Here is a 16,845-nt window from a genome sequence, read left to right as displayed (position 1 = left end):
GTCATGCTAGAAAGGGTTTGCAAGACTTGAGCACATTTCCATAGGGCATCACCCCGTTTCCACCTAGCGTTTCAGTTCCTCTGATCCTCAGTAGATGGATAAAAGCAGAGAGGTGAGCAGCTGGGTAGAGCTTGAAGAGCAAATCTTTTAACCACAGCACATCACTTCACTGTACAATTATTTTCCAGCTTTGTTTTTACCAGTGTAAGGACTGAAAGCAGGAGTTGAACTTGGTCTGGGGATGAGTGGCAAAGGAATGTGAATAGAAATGTGATAGGAGAACAGAAATGTCTGTTGGATGGGTGCAGCGTGCTCCAGGAGATCAGCTGTTTTTTCCCCCTGTGTTTTAAAATGTGTAATTAAACTGCTGTTTTGGAGTCTTAATTAAAATAGCAGAATAATATACTGTGATTTTCTGTTGTTTTAGGAATATTTATGTAAAGCGTGGAGTCCATCTCAGTAGTGTTTTCCCTGGGAATACACAACCCACTTGTGGCTGTCAGGAAAAGAATGGAATTTGATTTCTTGTTTTCCTCCTTGTGTACAAGATAGGTGACTCAGTGCTCATGTGGTGCTGCTTCTGCAAGTGAAAAGCATTTCTAGAGTACCTGGCATTGCTGCTTCCTTCAGTTCTGCATCTCGTACAATGGCTCTTTTATCAAGCAGAGCGTGTGGGACATGAGGAGGAGGTGAAGCTGAGCTGGGCTTTGGGATTCATGGATTTCAACCCGTTACTGTTGCTGTGCTTTCTGTTAAGGTTTTAGTTAGGTTGCTTGTGAGCTAAGTGGAAAAATAAATGGGAACAGTAGCCCCCAGAGGAGAGTAGGTGTTTGAGGACTGTTGTTGCCCTATGGGATGAATGATCTTACTGGGTTCAGAAGTGAGAAGCAACTGATTTGTGGGTGTGCACTGACTGACTTCAATACCAGTCAGTGCTTGGGAATGGCTCTGTGGCTTTAGCTGGTTTTTAGTTTACTGCTCAAGAGGCACTTTTGGAAAAGTCACATTGATTGCACTAAACCTCATTCTTTTGTATTGGTAATGCTGCTGTCAGTAAATGAACTGTGTCATCAGCTCCTTGGGGTCAGCAGAGCAGGAGGTACAGACTGTAAGAGCAGTTCCTATTTGACTGCATTGGATGCGAGGGAGGCAGTAACAGTGTTTGCTGTTTAGATTTAGAGACGGCTTCTGTATGATGGCAGATGCAACAGCAAGATTGAATGTATGAATTTAAAACAGTGATGGTTTTCTTTGTGCTTGTAGTAGCTGCTGTCTGACATCTCTTTCAGATTTCACTTTGGGTTAAATTTGTTACATCCTGCGCTTCCTTCAGTGCAGAGAAGGCAAGGTCTAACAGTCTGGTGTTTGATACATATGTGTATATATATATATGTATATATACATATGTATGAGACTGTTGCAGGTAATATTTACAGGGTGTGCAGGCAGGCATGGCTCTTTGCATATGAATGCAGGGATTCTTTTACTGAAAATAACACTTCTTTGGCCTAAACCCACTTACTTGCTCTCTTTAGGATGGTGTTTATAGCATATAGGGTAGTGTTTATAGCATATAAACTATGTTGTCCTGCACAGCTTTCTGTTGCTCTGCTCTGCTTTCCTGGAGCAGTTTGTGTGGAATTTGTTGCCTGCATTAGTGCTGCTCATGTGTAATTTGGAACTTCAGAGGAATGGGAGAGTGTTCCTGAGCTGTTTGTCAGAGTGCATCTGGGCTTGAATCAGTCCTCGGCTCCCACCACCCTGCATTACTGCAGCTCCTTGCCTGTGGTTATGGTAACAGCTTCCAGTGCCCAAAACTATTTTGGGCAAACGTTTGCAATAATAATGATCAGAAGCTGCAATTATTCCCTGGTGATTTCATGCCCAAAATAAACTGAACAGCGTAGGTTTCACCATTACAAAACCCGATCGGAGTGCTATTAAATGCCATTAAATGTTCCAGTTTATAGGAATTCTGCTCCTGGTTCTGTCCTTTATTGTGGAGCAGCGTGACAGGGTGTTGGCTTTTTTGTGACAGGATTGAGCTGTCCTGATGAACAGAAGAATCACTGAGCTGTACAGAGGCTGTTCTGACATCTCAAGATTAAACACCCTCGTGTTCAGTTGTCTTCTGTGGCAATGCATTGGAAGTGGTTTGTTTCGGTTTTGCCCCTTCTAAGGGAGTCAGCGCAGGTGAAGCTCTGCTGCCTTCTCCCTAAAAACCTGCTCTGCCTATGCACAATGCTCCCTCCCATGCTCCCTGCAGTCACCAGCCCCGGGAGGTCCCCAGGCAGAGCATGGAGGTGTGGGGTGGTCCCTGATGGCCACCGGTGTGCCCATCTACCGTCAGTTCTCCAGGCGATAACTGAGCTGCTGGGGGGGATGTTGAGCATGAGGCTGTTGATAGCATCCCTCCAAAGCCTGCGATAACAGCGTGCTCCTCTCTGCTTCTCTGCTGCAGGAGACAGTGGTATTTGTGTTCCCATAGCGTGTTGTAAAATGCATGAGATTTTGCTCATCCTCCTTGGAAGTGGGAATAGGAGAATGAGAGCATCCTGAAGCAGAAGCTGTTAGAAGAGCATGCAGAAACCTGCAGTGATTTGGGCTTTATTTTGTCTTCCTAGCTATGGATTAGAAGGACTGATTTTTGCAATGGGCTTTTTTCATAATGGCATTCTCGTATTGTTTGGTCAGAGCTTGCACAGGAGGAAAACAGGCTGCTGAATTTAGTCACTGATTTCTCTTAGCCGTGGCCTAAGGCTATGCTGAGATTTATATCCCATTTGTATTGTTGCAGCTCAAAAGAAGAATGTTCAGAGGATGACAAGTGTATTCTGAGTAGGTATGTTGTTTCGTTTTCATATGAAACCCATTTTTTCTTTTCCTGCTTCCATTGGTCAGAAAGGAGGTTAATAGGAAGAGAATAGAGTGCACTGCTGCAGTGTCCCTGTTCAGGTAGAACAATAGCATCCGACACAGCTCTGTGAAAATTAGCTGCTTTTCCGAACCAAAGCTGCATTGTGCTAGTGTGCACGGTGCAGTCCGTCTGTCTGGGGGGGGGTTTAAGCATCTACTGCAGTCAGCGCTTCCCTGACGAGGTGGCACTATTGTGGAGTTGAAGGATAGAATCATCACATCGCTTTAGGGGACAGCAGGATTTAAAAGGAGATGGCTGGCAGCCTTGCTTTACAGCTCGGGAGCACCGGTTTAAGGGCACTGGCAGAAGCAGCTCCTTGTTCCTAGCAGCAGGCACTGCTGTGTCAGTGGTGTGTGTGTGGAATGGAAGTCCTAGTTGGTAGCCTGTTATGGAAACGCTGTTTGCTGTTATTGTAGTACCGTGGTGACAACATGCCATTGAAATGGAAAACGAGCTCTCCTGCTATCTGGAAATTCCCAGTTCCTGTGCTTAAAACATCCAGGTCATCGCCACTTTCTCCAGCATACATGTAAGTGAGAGAAATGAGGATAATAAGGTGGGATTGCTTTTGTGAGACTTCCCTGTGGCAAAATGCCCTGTTATGTGTTAAATGGCATTGGCACTCAGAATCTTACCTTGTTTTTTGTGTAGACCCCCCCGTAGACTTTATCCTGGATGTTTCATGGTGGATGTTGTGTTAAGTCTTTCCCTCTTTGTTGAAACAGAGAGAAATTGTATGAATTAAACTGTATTTGTAATAATACGATGTATGCTTATTTGAAAAGTTTGTGTTGCTGTTAATCTGTAGATCTTGAATTGACAAGGAAAGCTCTGAAGCAGGCTTCCATTCTAGTGTATGTGCTAACATTTCCTCCTCCTGACTATTGCACTTGGAAATTAAACATGAAATCACCTGCTGTATTGTACTGCACTTCTGTTCGTGTCAGGTCTTGTATGGAAGGAATCACCTGCTTTTGTCGTCTTTTAGTCTGCAAAGTCTTAGCCTAAACACAGCTTGAATGTCTTGTGACAAAGTTACAATAAAAGCTTAAACCACAAGTATCAGTCATCCAGGGCTAAGTACTTGTGGTGCTGCCGTTTGTCCATGTGAAGTAGCTTCACAGAAAAGGGCATTTTAATACACCCAGAAACAATGTGCCTTTGTCTTGCCAAACCTTGGTGGAGCTTTTGTTCACCTTTTGCTGCTGCCAGCTCTGGGTTAGCACATACAGGTGGCTTTTTTTCCCCTCTGTGCTATCAAACTAAGCATAGGGTGTGTGTTGAATTGCTTCTGCCTTTCCTTAAGAAAGCAGCTCTTTCAAAATGAGGCAAAATTGCTCTAAAAAGCACAAATAGCTGTGTAGATGATTTCCCGATCCAGAAATGACTATAAAGACTATTACTTTCCAATAACATTCCAGCCCAATACCTACTTAGTAATTTTAAGCTTGTATTGTCATCATGCAGATAGGTTTTTGCTTCAGCTCCTGCAAGGACATGGCTGTAAAAAGGGGTTTTGGGGATCCTCTGCATGTCATGGTGTTTGGCTGATGCTGTGCATCGCCTGGATAAGCAGCGGGGCCGGAGCAGCCTGATGCAGCTGCGGGGTCCCTCTTGTCCTCGCTGGGAAGGGCTGGGCTTCGACAGCTAACCTGTTTGAGATGAGTCTTCATTTCAGCCTTTCCTCTCATGGAATGCATCACGGATGCTTAAGGCTGCCAGAAGATGAGCCATTTCCAGTAAATTGCTCCTTACCCTGAGTTTTTACAAAATATTGGCTAAATACAAAAGAAGCGTCGTGATGGGAGTTGTGAGGCTTTTAAACATGTTTCAGGGAAGCAGTGTCTTCAGCGCTGTACATTATGCTTTTTGCTTTTAAACTATACTTATTAAATGCAGGAAAGGTCAGAAGGAGCCTGGTCTGCTCTGTCTGCTGCTGACACTGAGCATTGCTTTTGTGTTGCTTTAAATTGCTCATCCAGCACTGTGTGTGCTCCAGCTTTTCTGATTGGGATCATGTAGCTGATTATCTCGGTGTGTTCAAAGTGTGGGACAGGTTTAGTGATCACGCTGAACTGTATGATGCTGTGCTTATCTGGAGCATCAGAAATATGTGATCAGCAGCCCTAAGAACCTTTTTATAATGAGTCCATGTATCCCAGTGCTTATGGAGACATTTCTTCCCTGGCATGCAACCCAGACATTAGCAGGACTCTGAAAGCTAACATGAAAATCATTCGTACACTTTATTATAAAGAATGAGGAACATGACAAAATGGCATCTGTTTGATTAGGCAGTATATATATGGACTAATAACCCACCCCATCTAATTTAGGTTGACCAGTAAAGCAGGTGATGGAATTAATTATCTTCATTGCAGAGATCACAGTAAATTTGCTACTGTTTTATGTGATCCGATGCTTTTCACATTCATATTCATGACTTTTCTTTCCTAAGTAGTAGTCTGCACACTGGCAAAAGGCTTATGTTTTAGGTGAAAGATTCAGGAATAAGTGGCGTGTGAAACAGGATGTGTATTGATGTGAAATAAATGACCATAAAACTCCTGAATTCACAGATGAACACCTCTCTATTTGGTATGTTGGATCTAGGATAGAGAAGGGTAGAACTGAGCTTTCGATTGCTTTTAATAATTGATGTCTTAACCTTGTAGAATAGGTTTGTAGTATAATTTTAAACATAACATAGGGAGGTCTTAAAGGGTTAGGAGGTTGGGGGGTACCTAAATTGAAATTCCAATTTTTCAGGTTTTTCTAGTAAAGTTCCACTGAACTTCACAAGCTTCATCCTGCTTATGATTTACAAGTGCCTTACCTGGAGGTTAAACTGCTTGTCAGGACACACAGGTTTGATTGGTGTTTGATTTGGTGCATGTAGCCAATACCTGAGCTCTGCCTCAGTTTCTCTGTACAGAAAGGCCAAGACTGGTGGTTCTGGACACGTTTGGCTGCTGGGATGAAGCACGTACAAAGTACCACTGGAGAGCAGATAACTGTCTTCAGGCTGTGCAGCTGGGAGGGGGTTTGTGGTAGTTCCCCAGGTGGGGAAGGTGTTCAAGGAGCTGGTCCTAGGGAGTTCTCTGCTGCAGGAAACCTGTGGCTGTAGGATGTGAGAGCAGGGACCTGCTGCAGCTGAGCTGATGACTTTGCAGTGAGGACGTGGTTCTGTTAGTGCTGGAGTTGTTGGGTCTGGTTTTGCTCTCCTGGCAGCAGGAAGGAGCAGCAGTGAATTGCTCCCTCTTGGCTGGTGGTTTTGTTCACCTCCAGTTATTTGTTAGGGATAACTCTGAGAGATACTGGCTGCAGGAGGTAACTTCACGTTAGATGGAGGGCAAAGGGTTCTTCTGGAACAGATGTACCCTGGCTCCTGGGAGAACTGGTCCAGAGCATCTTGAGCTTTCCCCCCAAACTGATGGGAGATTGTGACATTGCATAGGGAAAATGAGATCATGTTAGGACTGAAGCGCTGGCATGTAACCAGCATGTGTAGGTGTAATGCAACCTGGCTCAGTGAACAAATTGGCAATGTGCTGTATGTGCCTTTGTCAAGCTGCTTTCCAGTGGGTTTCATGACACTTGTGGCACTGGGGTTTAGAAGCTATATTCCTCTTGTCAAAATGAGTGTGAAAGCTGTTGCAGCAAATTTATGTTCTGCCAGTTAAATCATATTTGTGGTTTTGTCAGCCATGTGGGGACAGACCTGGGTGATAGCATCATACAATCACAGAGTGCTTTGGGTTGGAAGGGACCTTAAAGCTCCTCCAGTTCCAACCCCATGCCACAGGCAGGGATACCTTCCACTAGAGCAGGTTGCTCAAAGCCAGGACTAGTAATACCGAGCTTGGCATCATAGCTGTGTATTGAGAGCCACGTGTTTAAAACCAAAACCCCAGTGGCTGGCAAGAGCTGAGGTTGAGAACAGACACCCTGCTCGAGAGAGGATGAGGAACGGATCAGCATTTGGCTGGGTACACAGCTCCCAGGAACACCTCCTTCTTAATTACTGTCTATGGGTCCCAGTTACTGTTTAGGCATCTCAATTACGGTGCGTGGGTCACATCATCTCACACTCTTCAGACCAAAGAGAATTCTTTGTTATTCACAGCAGCGATGTCATCTGTGTGGTTTTCCAAAGCTGAGCAGGTCTATTAACAAGGATGGAAACGATGTTTGTGGGAGCTCTGGAGGTTAAAGTGCAGTGATGGGCATCTGCAAAGAGCTCAGTAGTGCAAAAACACTGCTTGCAAAAATGCTATTTTCAAAGCTCCGCTGACACAGGCTTGTTCAAGTGAAGTGGCTTCAGCCTCCAGCATGCCTTGGTTAAAAAGAACTAAAATCCTTAATGCAGAATAATCTGTCTGTAAACTCAATGCTATTTCTCCTTTAACATGGAATAGTGTGTGGATATTTTCAGTGGAAACTATCCTTTGCATGTGTTGTCATAAATAACTAACATTAGGAGACAAATACAATATTCCAGTCCTGCTATCAAAGGGTTTGTGACACTGTCCTGAGCCGTGTTTGTGAAATTTGTCTAATGGGAACTGCCTGGCAGTGATGGAAATCGGTTGCTGTGCAGAGAAGTAGAAGAAATTCCTAATACTCTGGAGTAATCAGTGTTAGCATTAGCTGCTTAGATAGGTTATATAGGTTAATGCCTTTGTGTCTTCTTGCAAATCTCTGATTTGCTCCACAACGAGCTCTTGGAATTTATGCTGTACAATGATATGTACTTAAATGGGAGGAGGTGTGTATGCAGGATTCATCAGACCAACCCTATTAGTGCTTTTTTGTGGGACCACCCTCTGTGCTTCTACTGTCTTCACTGGTCCATTTTAGTCAATCACCCTTTTTGTTGGGCTGCCAAGCATTTGACCCCAGCCCAGACTCCCCTGTCTTCGGCAGCATTCCCATTTTAGCAGTTACTTCCTAGATGTTGCAGATTTCAACACGTTCACATCAATGTGCAGGTCACCCTAGCTATTCTATCAACTAATCTGACAATGCACAAAACCAGATCAATGGGTGGGTGGGGAATAGAAGAGGCTTGTATTTTATAAATAGGAGACTGCTTTTAATCCCAGTGATTTTGTATATATAATTCTCATTTGTGCCTGTTGATGTGACTTTTGCTTTTTAAATAATAGGTATTTCAGTATGTTATTCAAAGAGAAATTCCACTGCAGTAATAAACTGGCAAAACCAAGGGAAAACCCAAACTCTTTATTGTGAAGCTTCCCAATGCTGGTGGTTTCTCTGGGCAGCCTTTCAGAGGGGATGCTGGGGCTCACAGTGCCTGAGAATTAACCTTCTCTTGCACAGCACAGTGTTGTGACATTGACTTCATGTCATGACATGCTAAAGCAACTTCATTGAGCTGTTGTGAATTAGTTCCTCAGCCTGTTCTGTCAGTGTCAGCTTTGCCAGTCTGTCAGCTGTAAAGACCCATCAGGTAGAATATGATCCACTGGTGCATTCAGAGTGTTCTGAATTATTCTGTAAGGCACAGGCAGTGTTAAAGCTAAAATGATGACTTACCTTTTGAACGCCAAGACTGACTATGAAGGGCAGAGAGTGGGATGTGCAGCATCAGTCCAGCCTAACCTGGGGAATCCCCGAAAGACTGTTGGGTTTTACCTTTCTGAATGTCAAGGTAATGAAGGAGCTTTGCATCTTCTGTAGAAGCTACAGAGCATGTGGCTTGGCTTTGCTTTTCCTGGTTTGGATCGTAGGAATCAGTAGACTAACACCAACTTTGGCAACAAGTCATTAGAGAACTGTTCCTAATTTAGCATTATTAAACAATCTGAGTCTGCAAAGTCGAGCTACAAATGGCTCAATGAATGTAAACCCTTTGTCAACCAGATAAATGTGGATGTGAGACTAAGGCTCCCAGAGAGACCAAATACTGTTAGGAACAAAAGCTTTATAGCAACGACTGAGCCAAATATTGCTTTGTTTCTGGGGAAAACAAATTTGAATTAACCAGCAGGCTGTAATTATGCTGCAAACAGCTTGAGACCTCTGATAGTTCAGTTGTTTAAGAAGGAATTTTGAGGAGTGTGTTTTCTGAGTGCTCACCCTTGGGAAATCCAAGAAACGATTGGTGATGTTGCTCAGTCCTCTGCTGGCTTTGTGGGACTTGGTTTTTGTGCTGGCTTCAGTCACAGCATGGCCTTGTTAGGGAGTGATACAGAAAGGTTCAAGTGATGCTGGGAATAGGCTCATTTCTGTGTTGTCCTCTCCACAGAGCTCTGTTGGTGTTTGGAACACCATCCCTTCAGTCACCTGGGTGTTTCTAGTTGCATTCATGGCATCGTGGGTTTGCATGCTTGGGCAGAGACTTTTTGTCAAGGTGGTTGTGGCTGAAGTTCTTGGCTGTGTTAATAAAAGAGCAAAAAGAAAGGTTAAAAACTTGGCAGTTCTGCACTAGTCCTGAGAACTTGGCTTCTAGAATAGCTTATGTTAGTTACCTTGAGCCTGGCTCTGGTTGAACAAGGTTCTGTGTCACAGAACCCCAGCCTAGTTTGGATTGAAAGGCCCTTAAAACTCCTCCAGCTCCAACCCCTGCCACAGACAGGGACACCTTCCACTGCAGCAGCTGCTCCAAGCCCCTGTGTCCAACCTGGCCTTGAACACTGCCAGGGATGGGGCAGCCACAGCTTCTCTGGGTACCCTGTGCCAGCGCCTCAGCACCCTCTGAAACAGAAGTTACATTTTTTAACAGGAGTTTGTAACTTCATTCCCTTCTGATAACAGTAACCAAGAAAACTACCCAAATTCTTAAGTTGTTAATGGTTCCTTGTAAGAAAATCACAGGAAAAGTTTCTATAGGGATTGGAAGTTCAGATTTTAAAATAGATACATGACTCCAACTAAAAGAGAACACAAAGACAAGAGATCGTTTTTATTCCGATCAAGTCAACTCCTCCCTAAACTGACCAAGGAACATGTTCAGCAAAAAAATAGTCCGTGCTTTGGGGACATCCAGGTCCTGGCACAGGCTGCTGCTGGAGACCTCAAAGGAGGATGAAGGCAAGAGCATCACTAGAAGGCAGGAGCCGAATCACCATGTGCTACACAGAAAGGGTCAGGAAGAGCAATCGTGCTTTTCCTTTCTTATTATGAGCACTAGTGTCATGTGAGCAGCTTCAGGTGTCACTGGGTTTCCTGAAGATTTTAAATGCAGTTTTTAATGGATGAACTAGAGGCTGAAAATGTAAATAGAAACACTTTTTACAAGGGCAGACAGGGACAGGACAAGAGGGAATGGCTTTGAGATGAGCTCTTAGGCAGAAGCTCTTCCCTGCGAGGGTGCTGTGGTGCTGGCACAGATTGGCTCCCAACCCAAACTGGGATTCTGTGACTGTGATAATAAGGATTTCCAGCAACTGTATAGGTAGAAGCTTTGGAATGAAAGCAGTGTGAAATACTGTGATTGTGTAATTTCTTCATATACATTATACTAATATCTAAATTTCTTAATATAAGCATTATGAGATTTTCTTTTATACAGTGCTGCTCCATCAGTTATGCTTATTGAGTTCCTGGGTGGCCGTGTAATTTGTTGGGGAATTCCTAAATTCATTACTCACCAAGCTTAACATCTGTTCCTAATGAGAAGACTGTAAAATAATCAATACTTTCATTATTTTTTTGGCAGACTAAGCATACTGTGGTACTTTTTTGCAGATTACGCATGCAAAGTAAGGAATTACTCTATATCTAATAGTAAATGGAAGTTTCATTGTATTTCACAGGCCTTTTCATTAGCAGGTTCATTAGCAAAATCCATGCATAGCTGTGTGTATAGGAAAGCCCTGTAATACACCAGCATTTTTGATAAAGCCTAAAATAGAAAAGCTTTGTTTTGTAATAAGAATATCTTCAGATGAACTTGAAATGTGGATCTTTGTTTGCTGATAAATTCCAGAGTAGTGGCGTGTGCCAGGCATGATTGCTGAAGATGCTGTTTACCAGTGACCAGAGCACTTGCAGTCATGGTTCATTGAACAGTAATTTGACAGAGAAAATAAGGTTATAATCCTTTCAAAAACAAGCTATTGAGCTTCACCAAATGAAGGATTCACTGTGTAGCCAATATGGCTTTGGCAAGCTTTTACTGAGTTATGTAAAGTCTGTGGGTTTTAAATAAATCAGAGAACACGCACTCTGAAATAGCCCTAGCTGTAGGCTGATCTCCTTCCTTTGCTTTCAAAGGCTGCATTATGCTCTGACAAACAGATCAATGCTTTCCCCATGTAAATGAACCAACTCCTAATAATATTCACAGTCACCTTGTTCCTGTTGCATCAGAATGGGTTCAGCTACTTCTGAAGAAAACATCACCACTGAACATTGTTTCATTCCATTCATCACTGAACTCCATCCAAAATGGCAACAACATCATTTGAATCTTCTAGTTGAGAGGAAAATTTGTCTTAGTTTCCAGAGACCCCTGCTCCTCATGGGTCACCTGGGTGCCTACAGACTGTTTTAACAGGTTAGTATTTGCTTAGTGCTTTAGAAAGCAGTTTGCCTCTGCATCACATTGTGACTCCAGGCAGTTAACAAATATTTGTCAGTATTTGCTGGAAGGTTCCAGTACTTACAACAGCCTTTGCAGGAAGGCACAAATAGCAGTTCCACAAGAGATGGGGGAAGCCTTCAGTGAAGGGTAGAGGGAGGAAGATTGACATCCTGGTTGTGAGCTCAGGGTCTCATGTCCCACCCCAGTCACTGGGTTAGTGGCTCTCCTGCTGGGTACATGCTGCAGTTTCTCCCTACTTCACTGCAGACAATCTGCAGAGGTTGTTGCAGAACTGGAAGCAGTGAATGACACAAGTCTTGTAAATACTTGGGTCAGTCTGTGTGTTCTCAAGTTGCTCACTGGCATCCTCCTGGAATACAGAGCTCTGGGTTACTCTTGTGTGTGATGCAGTGCTTGAGCATTGCCTTTGTTTTGTGTCTGGTACCAACACAGTGTGGAGGAGCTGCTGTGTCTCCACTGTGTCTTACAAAGGTGGGTTCTCTGCTTGTGTGAAGGTAAATGCTGAAAGAGGAACAAAGCCTCTGACAAACCGGTCACTGCTGGTCACTCCTGATGAGTGTCCCGAGGCTGGATCCCAGGATCAGTGCACTCTCGACAGCTCTTAGTGCGAATAATGCCCTTGGTGAAAGAGGAAGCTTGGCCTTCCCAAATGGAGAAGCTGTAATGCTCTGGTCAACCTGCTCTACTGGAAGGTGTCCCTGCCTGTGGCAGGGGGCTGGAACTGGAGGACCTTTAAGGACCCTTCGAACACAAACCAGTCTGTGGTTCTATGACAGTCTCTTCTGCAGAAGAGCATCAAGCTGGGAGCTACTGAGCTCCTATGTGCACTGTGGGAATAAGACAGCTGCCTAGGATGGACTGAAAATGAGGCAGGGAAGTATTGTGTTGTAGGCACACCTAACGTGTCAAGGGTGTACTGACAAGTATTGAGGGTCCTTTGAAATCTGTGGTACTTTCTCTGTTGTCTTGTGCTGTAGGAGACCACTGAGGACAAAACTTGTGAGGTTTTGTGCAATGTGGCCTGTTCAGTACAATGCTTCCATTCTCACAGCAGTTCTTGGAACAGATGAATCCTGGTGAAGGGCTTTGCCTTCATTTGTACAGGTTAGGAAGCCTGCTGGCTGTTGGGAGCTGAAGTAGCATGGGCAAGCATGGTAAAAACCCTGCTCCAAACAGCAAGGGGGTTGGTTTACTTGTATGGTTATTTTCCTAATGGTTTTAACCTATGTGTACATCTTCTGTTTCCTTCTGAGTTCGGAAACAGTGTTTGAAAAGCCCCTCGGTGTAATGATGATCTGATCTGACATTTTAGGAGCACGCAGTCAGGTCCAGGCTAGTTGGAGCTGCAGTTCCTTCCCACCCACACTCACAAGTCTCCCCATGTTATCTTCTGTTTCTTCTCAGAAAGACATGTACAGATTTAGAGCCTGGGTATCCTTTGAAGTTATGTCAGGCTCTTCCCTTGATGTGATTGGATTAAAACTAAAACAAATAAACAACGAAAATCCCCAAACCACCCCAGAACAAAGGCAACAGAGTCAGCGACTTTTTTGCTGCAGGGCTCCATCCTTGGCTGCGTTTGTGGGATGCCAAAGGTAGTTTGGAGAGCTCAGGTGCAGCCTGTAAAACAGTATTTCAATTACACTATGGATTTGCTTTCTAAAGTAGATAATTCTGTTTCCAAAAGGACATGGTTCTTGCATGCTGCAGTACACCCACATTTGTGAATTCCTTTCAGATGTGTGAGCATGGGGTTGCTACGTTCAAAGTCAAAGCTCTTTGGATGTTCCCTCATTCCTGCAGTCTGTTGTTATGTCTGTGTGCATAAAATCTCCCTGCTTCAAACCCGTGTGCGCTGTTGGATGGTGAATTTGTTCTGAACACATTATGTAGCTGACCTTATGTCCTTGTGGGTTTGAACAAGGCACATCAGTGCTGTCAGGGGAATGTGGGATTCATTCTGCGTAGTCCGTGTTCCCAAAGAAGGGGGTGGGGGGGGCATATGTTTTCAGTAGAAACAGAACCTATTTGGGTATTGGAAAAACAAAATTTACTTTTCATCCTCAAATTCCCAATTTGTCCTCAAGTAAATTGGGCTGGGGGGAGTTTTGGCACAGTTATTGACAGTAACCTCTTGGAGACCCATGTCTGAACCTGCACATTTGAATATTGGCAAACTTGACAATCTGAAATTTGCAGCAGTTATATCAAAGTGCTGTGAATTGTTTGTGACATGTGGAGTCTTTCTGAGTAACGAAGCTGCCCTCGTCTGTGGATGAACAGCTTCTGTTTGCTATGTTTGTGTGTGTGTGCATTATACCGCAATGCAATGCTAACAGCGCATTAGATCACAGCAGTGGCAGGAAGTGGTTATCGTTAATATTTCTGGAGATGATCACTATTTACATTTTATAATAGTGACAGCATAGGGGAGCTGGACTCTCATATACAGATCTCTTTATATGAATCTTATTTCCATCTGAAGATTAAAATGGAAGGCTAATAATAGTGCAGCAATTCCAGAACAGTTCTACCTAAAATTAGCCCTTCCTATCTAGATGGGGACAGGAATTGCTTGGCATGAAAACCAGAAGTGTTGACTTCACACTAACACGTTTTAACTTAAAAATGTTGAAGTGGTTGCCTGCAGGAGCAGGATACTGGATGTCCTAAGGAAGGAGTTGTTGTGGGTTAGCTGAGAGTTACAGCTTGAAACTCCGCTGTATATATTATGTTCATACTTGAGCAAGATAACACAAGCCATTGAGAGTCAAATTACTGAACTTTGATATTACGACAAGAGTTTCAGTCTTTCAGCTTTCCTTGGCAATCTGGGATTTTTCTGGATGAAAGCCCTGCAAGAATCCTACAATAGTGGAAGCACACTTAGAAATGAAACAATGTGCATGGGGTAGACATCATTTCAGCTAATTTAATTAGCTGTTAATGCTAATTTAATGCTGTTAATGCTTCACTTCTCTAGATCAGCTGAAGGGGGACCACTATGGACTGAGTCTGTCATCTGCTGATGTTTGACCTATGCTGTTATGTATGCTTCAGGGAATCAGCTAGGTTGGGAAAGACCTTTAAGATCATCAAGTCCAATCCAGAAGACTGCTGGTTTACTACACAAGAGCACTGAATGAAAACAAGTTTGGGCTTAAGGCTTCTTTGTTCTGATCTCCTTAGATCTCTGGTGGAAGAGGAGGATCCTCATATGAAAGTGTCTCTTGGCAGCAGCGATATGGGCGTCTCTGCCCATCTACAGTCTTCGAAGACAGGGACCACACGGTTTTTCACCAGCAACACTCACAGTTCTGTGGTATTACAGGTATGTAAATACTCTTGTGTCACTGTGATCTGCAGCAGAATTTGGGCTGCTCCAAACAAAGCCTCTGCTCAATAGACCAGTAATTCCTCAAAAGCCTCACAAAAAATGCACGTTAGGCTGTGCTGGCAATGCCCACAGGCAGGCATGTCTTGGAACTTCTCCTGGAGTTAAAGGGTTGACTTTTACCAGCAGCTTGGAGAACAAAGCTGCTTCCTCAGGCCCCGTGTGCTTTGCATTCCCCAACCATGTCTAGAAAATAATAACAATTATTCTACTTTTTATTTTTATTTAGGACAAGGGGTGATGGTTTTAAACTGAAACAGGGCAAGTTCAGGTTAGATCTAAGGCAGAAGCTGTTCCCTGTGAGGGTGCTGAGGCGCTGGCACAGGGTGCCCAGAGAAGCTGTGATTGCCTCATCCCTGGCAGTGTTCAAGGCCAGGTTGGACACAGGGGCTTGGAGCAGCTGCTGCAGTGGAAGGTGTCCCTGCTTGTGGCAGGGTGTTAGAACTGGATGAGCTTTAACGATCTCTTCCAACTCAAACCATTGCTTGTTTTGCAATGAATAATTAATTATTAAATATATTAGAAATTATGGTTGTAAGGTGACAAAGTATTTCCTAAGTCACTTTTTGGAAATAGAGTGCATCTGTACATAAGAGTAAATAAGTATTTCCATAAGGGAGACAAAGGAGATTCCTACTCTCCTCCCAGATCAAGTGGATCTTTGCATTGTGCTCTTCTTGCAGGGTTTTGACCAGCTGCGGGTGGAAGGTTTGCTTTGTGATGTGACACTTGTCCCAGGGGATGGTGATGAAGTGTTCCCTGTCCACAGAGCAATGATGGCTTCTGCCAGTGACTACTTCAAGGCCATGTTCACAGGTGGGGTTTTTGTTGAAGTACCACATGCTGCTCCCCCTTAATTGTCTCAGCAATGGCACTGAGACATGTTAAGCGTTGGGTGAATCAGGCCAGGACTGCAGGCAGCTTTGTGTGGTTGGGTGGCATTTGGGCTTCTAAATTGAACTTGAAAGTTCTGTTTGGATTTTATCTAACTTGATGAACTCAATCAAGATGATCAGATCAACCTACTACCTCCATGTCTTTTTCAGGAGGAATGAAGGAACAGGATTTAATGTGCATCAAGCTTCATGGTGTGAATAAAATAGGCCTAAAGAAAATCATTGATTTTATTTATACTGCAAAACTTTCCCTTAACATGGACAACCTTCAGGACACTCTGGAAGCTGCCAGTTTTTTGCAGATTTTACCTGTTTTGGACTTCTGTAAAGTGTTTCTTATCTCTGGGGTAAGACTTATGCCTTGTTTCACATTTATAATGATTAAAGCCTCAGTATGGTTTTTAACAGTTCAAGTGAAATCTAAAACTTGCCGTAATTCACCATTTGGATTTACAGAGAACAAGCTTCCTTTGTAGCTTTTCCCCTGAGTAGCATTTACAGTTTGAGTTTGATATAAATTATATCGCATTAAAATTCTTCTAATTCCTGTGTGTGATTGCAGTGGTGATCCTCATAGCTCCCAGATTCATTACTAGGTGCCCTCACACTTCAAATCCTTCCATAAGAAAGCTACTCAGTGAGTTAAACTAAACAACAATAAAAATAATAGGAGAGTAAGTTGCTGTTGTTCTTTTTTTAATGTACTTCTTGAAACATTTTTGCTTTGAGGAATGAAGCCCTCAATTGTAATGGTCTCTGTGATGATCTTTACAACTTCTTTGTAAACCAGTGAGCTTGCTTATGGTCCTTTAGAATGATGTATCCTCTATAGGGATGTTACAGAAACCTTAGTTATATAAGAGAAAGATTTGTAAGGGTTTTAAGTTGATTGCCTTGTTTTGCTAGAACTAAAAATGCCTTTGAATGCCTACTGTGAAATATTGTTTCACAATCACCAAAATAAGTGCTTTTGTAAACAGGGGATAGCTCCAAAGTAGCAGTCCTCTCCTCCTTCCTCTACCAATAATGGGTGGTTAAAGGAATAATACGTACATAGCATGATTGC

At 43.4% G+C, this 16,845-nt stretch overlaps 1 protein-coding gene across 10 annotated transcripts in view; it reads left to right on the top strand.

The window, feature by feature from the left end:
• KLHL13 (kelch like family member 13) overlaps window positions 1-16,845 on the top strand; it is a 59,998-nt gene that overhangs the window by 29,941 nt on the left and 13,212 nt on the right. For 9 of the 10 annotated variants that reach the window (XM_034063942.1, XM_034063948.1, XM_034063946.1 and 6 more), the window contains 3 exons: window positions 14,679-14,820; window positions 15,567-15,699; window positions 15,930-16,126. In XM_034063942.1, the coding sequence (XP_033919833.1) occupies window positions 14,679-14,820; window positions 15,567-15,699; window positions 15,930-16,126 (472 nt within the window). Of the gene's footprint in view, window positions 1-3,316; window positions 3,447-14,678; window positions 14,821-15,566; window positions 15,700-15,929; window positions 16,127-16,845 lie in introns of those variants that run through there. The other variant, XM_005148227.3, reaches the window with a different exon arrangement.

The sequence above is a fragment of the Melopsittacus undulatus genome, chromosome 6 (assembly GCF_012275295.1).
Source record: "Melopsittacus undulatus isolate bMelUnd1 chromosome 6, bMelUnd1.mat.Z, whole genome shotgun sequence".
In the NCBI taxonomy this organism is placed as follows: domain Eukaryota; kingdom Metazoa; phylum Chordata; class Aves; order Psittaciformes; family Psittaculidae; genus Melopsittacus; species Melopsittacus undulatus.
This window is presented reverse-complemented; position numbering and strand designations above follow the sequence as displayed.